Source organism: Oncorhynchus mykiss, chromosome 15, assembly GCF_013265735.2.
Source record: "Oncorhynchus mykiss isolate Arlee chromosome 15, USDA_OmykA_1.1, whole genome shotgun sequence".
NCBI classification, from domain to species: domain Eukaryota; kingdom Metazoa; phylum Chordata; class Actinopteri; order Salmoniformes; family Salmonidae; genus Oncorhynchus; species Oncorhynchus mykiss.
The window spans coordinates 26,245,568-26,252,697 of NC_048579.1; the positions used below are offsets into that span (position 1 = coordinate 26,245,568).

General features: G+C 45.0%; 1 protein-coding gene across 1 annotated transcript; it reads right to left on the reverse strand.

The window, feature by feature from the left end:
* Positions 1-1,574: 1,574 nt before the first annotated feature.
* LOC110489883 (dermatan sulfate epimerase like) lies at positions 1,575-6,863 on the reverse strand. The gene has a single exon (XM_021562841.2). The coding sequence runs from the start codon at positions 5,759-5,761 to the stop codon at positions 2,102-2,104; it is 3,660 nt and encodes a 1,219-aa protein (XP_021418516.2). The 5' UTR covers positions 5,762-6,863; the 3' UTR covers positions 1,575-2,101.
* Positions 6,864-7,130: the final 267 nt, after the last annotated feature.

The window sequence follows — 7,130 nt, forward strand, 5'->3', positions numbered from 1 at the left end:
AGCTTCTGATAGGCTAATTGACATAATTTGAGTCAATTGGAGGTGTACCTGTGGATGTATTTCAAGGCCAACCTTAAAACTCAGTGCCTCTTTGCTTGGCATCATGGAAAAATCAAAATAAATCAGCCAAGACCTTAGAAAACAATTGTAGACCTCCACAAGTCTGGTTCATCCTTGGGAGCAATTTCCAAACACCTGAAGGTACCACGTTCATCTGTACAAACAATAGCATGCAAGTATAAACACCATGTGACCACGCAGCCATCATACCGCTCAGGAAGGAGATGCGTTCCGTCTCCTAGAGATGAACGTACTTTGGTGCGAAAAATGCACATCAATCCCAGAACAACAGAAAAGGACCTTGTGAAGATGCTGGAGGAAACAGGTACAAAAGTATCTATATCCACAGCAAAACGAGTCCTATATTGACATAACCTGAAAGGCTGCTCAGCAAGGAAGAAGCCACTGCTCCAAAACCGCCATAAAAAAGCCAGACTGCGGTTTGCAACTGCACATGGGAACAAAGATCGTACTTTTGGAGAAATGTCCTCTGGTCTGAAATGTCCTCTGGTCCTCTGGTATGTCCTCTGGTCTGATGAAACAAAAATAATTTGTCCATAATGACCATCGTTATGTTTGGAGGAAAAAGGGGGAGGCTTGCAAGCCGAAGAACACTATCCGAACCGTGAAGCACGGGGAAGGCAGCATCATGTTGTGGGGGTGCTTTTCTGCAGGAGTGACTGGTGCACTTCACAAAATAGATAGCATCACGAGGAAGCAAAATTATGTGGATATATTGAAGCAACATCTCAAGACATCAGTCAGTAAGTTAAAGCTTGGTCGCAAATGGGTCTTCCAAATGGAAAACGACCCCAAACATACTTCTAAATTTGTGGCAAAGTGGCTTCAGGACAACGAAGTCAAGGTATTGGCGTGACCATCACAAAGCCCTGATCTCAATCCTATAGAAAATTTGTGGGCAGAACTGAAAAAGCATGTGCAAGCAAGGTCTACAAACCTGACTTAGTTACACCAGTTCTGTCGGGAGGAATGGACAAAATTCACTCAACTTATTGTGGGAAGCTTGTGGAAGGCTACCCAAAATGTTTGACCCAAGTTAAACAATTTAAAGGCAATGCTAACAAATATTAATTGAGTGTATGTAAACTTCTGACCCATTGGGAATGTGATGAAAGAAATAAAAGCTGAAATCAACCATTCTCTCTACTATTATTCTGATATTTCAAATTCTTAAAATAAAGTGGTGATCCTAACTGACCTAAAACAGGGGATTTTTACTATGATTAAATGTCAGGAATTGTGGAAAACTGAGTTTAAATGTAGTTGGCTAAGGTGTATGTAAACTTCCGACTTCAACTGTACATATATATGTATACACTATCGTTCAAAAGTTTGGGATCACTTAGAACTCTCCTTGTTTTTGAAAGAACAGCTATTTTTTAATGGACAAAAATGTGCTTTTCTTTCAAAAACAAGGACATTTCTAAGTGACCCAAAACTTTTGAACGGTAGTGTATATATACACACATATATATATATATATATATATATATATATATATATATATATTAAAAAACAATTAAGCACTAGGAACATATTGTATTTCTAAGCTCCAAACAGCTTTACAAAAATAATCTGTTTAGACATTGCTGTTTTTTGGGAGACTTTTTAAGAGACAACTGTAAGACATCAAAGGGTGGAAATCTCACTCCAACAAAGAGTGTTTAAAGTAATTGTCCAGGGATAATAGGGAGAAAACACAATCAAATACTTTCACTTTTAAAGTTCCCCTTCAACTAATTTTAATGTAAAACATCCCTCACTTGCAAACACAAGGTATCATGTGTGAGTAGAACTGCCCACGTATATTGTAACAGAGTAAAACCCAGAACACAGTTAAATAATTGGGCTTAAATAATTGTTTTTGTCCCGTGTTACTACTTCCCATCAGTGACTCAGAGATCATATCACTTCCGTTACCGGTCAGTGCAAAATACAACATTAGAGATGATTAAAGTAAAAGATTGACAGTTACAAACAAGACAACTTGATATCAGCTGACCTGCAGCAGTAACATTAACTAGCTGATAAACCTGGAGTACCCAAGTCTTTTCATGACCACCCCACATGTGTCCTCTATCAGTCTGATGTCCTTGCGAGGCATGTTCTGCCTCCATATGTTAATGTTGGCTGGTGATATGTCCCCCTCGTACATCAGGTTGTACAAGTTTGTGGAGGTGGTGAACATGAGCTGGTTGAGGGCCGCCGGTGTGACCGGCACCCCCAGGAACCTGTGGATCCTTTCAGCTGTCTCCTGGGGGAAAGTGACTATGTCCTCAAACCTCACCTGGAGGTAGGCCTCTGCCTGGAGGCTCCCACTGACCCGGAGCACTGCAGCAGTGTGTGCCAGCCACAGGTGAGCCAGCAGGAGGACGGCGCTGGCCTCCGAATGGGACAAGAGCCTCCGGATCATTCTGAACTCAGGGGCTGAGACTGGGCACCTGTCCCTGGTACTGCTACTGTTACCGTCCTCCTTGAATATCAGCGACAGGTGTTGAGGAATGTTTTTAAGGGAGTAAAAGCTGGGTTTACTGTTATAGAGCATGAGATAGATCCACGCCCGGGGGTCTCTGACTACATTGATGGTCCTCAGGGACGTGCCCACCACCTCCTGAAGGAAGGGGAGTTTGAGCCCCCAGCTTCCACTCCTCATGTTGAGGACCACACGGGCATTGGGGTACTCACTGACGTGGCGCCTCATCTCCCTGACGTACTCAGCATCCCGATCAAGGCTGCCCCTCATCTTGCCCCTCAGCTCGGCGGCAGGCTCCTTCCTCCTGGTCCTCTTCCTCCTGTCACTGCCGGGGCCTGGGGCTCTCTGGGGCAGCTTGGCCCTGCTACTCTCCACTAGCTGGATGTTCTGCAAGTGCAGCTTGGTGTTGTGGACCAGAGAGTGCAGCCAGCCCTGGATGATTTTAAAGCGTCCGCGCAGGGCGTCCGTTCTGAACCACTCACAGGCATCAACCAGCGAGTCAAATTCGAACTCGGTCTCTGGAATGTCTACATGCTCCGTGGGGACCCGAATGTAAACAAAGTCGGAGCTGTTGTCAAAAAGGTTCTTAAGTATTTCAGATCCTGAGCCAGGCAGGGTCGTTATGACAACGGTTGGCAGGGCAAAGCGATGTTGATCATAAAGTCTGATTTGTTTGCTGACCTCTGGGTCAGTGCTGACACCTTTCCATTTGACCCCACATAGGAGTTGATCGCAGGTGTTTGACACAAACAACAACGCAGCTATCCACAGTATGAGCACCGAGAACAGAGCATAGCGCATCAGTCTACTGAAGCACACATAGAACTTTCTCTGCAGGGTCAAAAAAACAATAGCAACACAAAGTATCACCCCCGCTATCACATTGACTGTGAATCCAAAATCAAACAGCTGATTGTCCACTGTGTTTTGTTTCGGAACCAGTTGAGTCCCCAGGCCATATCGAATGATCTGATGTCTGTCTTCCACTTTGGCATAACCCCCAAATCCTAAATAACTTAATCTTGTTCCTATGTCTTTATAGTTTGTAACAACTGAAACTATTTTCTCTGTGTTGTTTATAACTAGAGATAGTCTGACACCATTTTTGCTACTGTCCAGAAATCGACAGTTGGACACTTTGACATAAGGTCCATGCATCACATAGGCCACTCGGCTTACTGTGGCCCTCATGGGGAAAGTGACATTAACATACTGTGTCCACCTCTTTTTGAACTCCGCAGCCTGCTCGGCCTCCTGTATCCTAGTATCTGGGCTGAGACCCTGACTGTCAAACCAGAACATTTTATAATGAGCATCCCACACATCCATCAACGCCCCATTGTACTTGTCCATGAATTTATAGGGGACATATTTGAAGTCAATGTCGAGGTTGTGGAAGAACGCACTTTGCGAGGTGATGGGCGAATCGTCCAGCTTCTCAACATGGTCCAGTACTAGCAAGGTCTGGGAGTTGAGCAGCACAAGGGCCCTGTAGACACTCCTCAGCCGCATGGCAGGAGAGTAAGCTGGGGCTGCCTCCCCACTTACAAACATAGTGTCTCTATGGGAGGAGGCAGCGATCAGCTCCCCAGCAGCATCCCCTACCCCTTCATCTGTCCAGCGCAGCCATTTAGCACACTCCCCCAGCTGGCCCTCCCATGGAGCGTTACACTGGCTGCTGGGAGAGGGGCCGAACACCAGCACATTGTTCAGATAACTGTACTTAGGTCCGTAAAGTGCTTCAGACACAAATACCTGTCCGTTAGGGGCAAAAGTGAAGGAGTTTTGGTCCGGGTGCTCGTGGCCTGGGTTGAAGCTATTCCAGCCGTCCAGCCATGAATAGGGCTTTGCATGAACGATGTCATACACGGCACGGCCACCCAGCTTCCCAGATTTAAAGGAGACAAATGTGTTTCCCTGACCGTTGGGCAGCCCGGCTCCGTACGTCACCACACCCCAGTTGGAGAAAATATGCATCCTGGCTTTACCAAAGCCATGGGGAGGTTGTGCAGTGAGATGGGCATTGTACCAGATGTACTCAGTGTGTAGGGTAGTCCAGCGCTGGGCAGAGGACTGACCCATGGGACCGTCTTTGGGCCTGTGCTTTCTAATCTGCTGGGCTAGCCAGTTCCCAGTGCCGTTTCGTATAACAAATGTGTCTAGGAACACCAGCTGGCTCTCTGGGCCGTAGAACCAGTTGTAGTTGGAGTCGGCTATGCCCACAGTCCTCTGAAAGCCGGGCAGAAGAGTGGCATAGTAGAACCAGAAGTGTTCCCGCAGCCAGTTGTTCTGTGTGTTGTCAATGTTGAAATGACGTTGCGCTAAGAAAACATACTGAGTGATCGACTTGGCTGTATAGCTCCCGTATGCCACGCCCTCATCCAGTGACCCGTCTACAACGTGGTTTAGGAGAAACATGGTCTTCTCCATATAATTGACTGACACCTGTTTCCAAACCATTGTTTCTGGGTCATCATGGGCGCCGACCACAATAGCCCCAGTCAAGATGGCTAATATGTTAGTGGTTTGATGATTTTGGAGATACTGCTTCCCCCAACCCCTATACTTAGATGTTTCATACAGCTCCTCTGTCTCAGAGCGAATTCTCTTGAGGTAAACATCCCGTCGTTGCTCGTCCAGGAACGAGTAAATAAAGTCATATGCGGTGGCAAACCCAGTAAGTGAGTGTGCCAAGGGCACCTCATCATTGGGAGCACTGGTCACCTTCCAGTCCGGGTAATTTGCCATTCTATCCATAAACTTAATGAGAAACTGCAGGGCACCTGAATCCTCTGGGCACAGCAGGCAATACAGAGCAAGGGGGGGTAGGTTGTTCCCGTAAATCTCATTCCACTTGCTAGTAAACTCCTCATGTTTTGCAGGGGGCATGTAAAGGGGCACATTGGACAGCATGGTCAGGACCGCTGCTCTGATTACTTTGAAAATGTGGCTGTGTGTGCTGGACGATCTTTGCCTCATAAGCTGTACATCAACTTGGTTGAAATACAGGTTGGGATGAGAATCGGTAGATTGAAGTTTCCGATGCTCTGATGCTTTACCCTGGGTGAGTTTGAGCGGCACCAAATCATCCGTAAAAATATATTTTTCGGACGCATTGAATACACCCGAAAAGGCCATTCCCACTGCCAAGAGTGCCAGTAAAAATATATAGCACCCTATCCATTTTTTTGCCATGGTCCAAGACATTTTGTTGTTGTGTTGTTTATATTATCATATCTTTTTTGAAGCTGAATGGCAAATTTAAGTATGTTTCAAAAACTTCAGAAATGTATTTTGGAGACATATTCAAATATATATGAGATGTGTTTTCTGACAGTTCAATCTCACATTCTATTTTTTTTTAAAACGACAGACTATATTATTTCACAATAAAATAGCATGCATTCTACAATACCAGTCAGCGTCAATAATTGCCAGGAGGCCAGAGCTTGACAGCACTAATGTTCTGCCTACTGTATAGGCTACTCCAGTCCAATACCGTACACAAACGCACAATGTCCATCTCCACTTGGCAAGGTTTGAAAACGCAGCAGACAGATAAAGTTGTGGAGGTGTGGACATCTGTTCTAACCCATAAAATAAGAGTACAATCAAACAACAATTTTACATAAATATTTTAGAAAAATTAAACATAGAATTATCCATGAATCTTTTCCGTTTTTGCCGGCACGTTGTCCAGCCTCACTGGAGTGTGGCGCATGGAGTGACTGGCATCTCTCCTGCTGCGAGCAGCAGCAAACTCGTATTCATCTCTCCCCAAAAAAACATTTCCTCCTGGAAAAACATCAGTCAGCCCCAGTCCGTGTCCGGTCCAATCACAGACACCCAAAGGCTTTTTATTCTCCTCGATCGAGCTGAAATATCCACAAACCAAAGAAAATAGCGCATTTCCGCATTTAACATTGCGAGCTGTCGCGATGATGTACTGTCCCAATCCAAGGTTTAGTCGTTTTCCATTCTAAAATTATGTATTTTCCCCTATTCGCAGTTTGTCTTCTTTCCCAAACCAACGAACGTTAGATTAAGTAGGCTAGTTAAAAAGGGAAAGTTGTCGTCACTGCCAACCAAGTATTCAAAGAAAGAGACATAACATTGTCAATAAAAAAAAAAATACATTCCCAAAAATAGACAAACGTTCAGGCTGGAAAATCCTTGCAGCCTAATCAGCTGCTTTGCGCTCGCTTTCTCCACTCCGGCATATATACTGCATCACACAACAATTGCGGTTGAACATGTATGTATCTTGCTGCGTCTGATGTCTCCGTCCTACTTACAGTATTACAGTGTGATATTGTTTTCTAGCAGTCAGTGAAAATGTACACCTTACTACCTGTAGAGGGAGCCGTGATTTTGGAAGTGCGCTCTCAGATTTCCCTGCGCGAGAATGCAGCTGTGAAATGTGAAGTTCAATGAGTTGCAGATTATTGTGTAAAAACAACGCACAACAGACCCGCTGCCCCAAATTGGAATTACTCTATTGTGAGTTAATACTTTTAGCCTACATTAAATTAGTAGGAAACCTATATGTCCAAAAACCTGTTGATGGATCTTGCCT

Coding starts and splice junctions, on each gene's coding strand:
- LOC110489883 (XM_021562841.2), bottom strand. CDS start 5,761: ATGTCTTGGACCATGGCAAAAAAATGGATAGGGTGCTATATATTTTTA.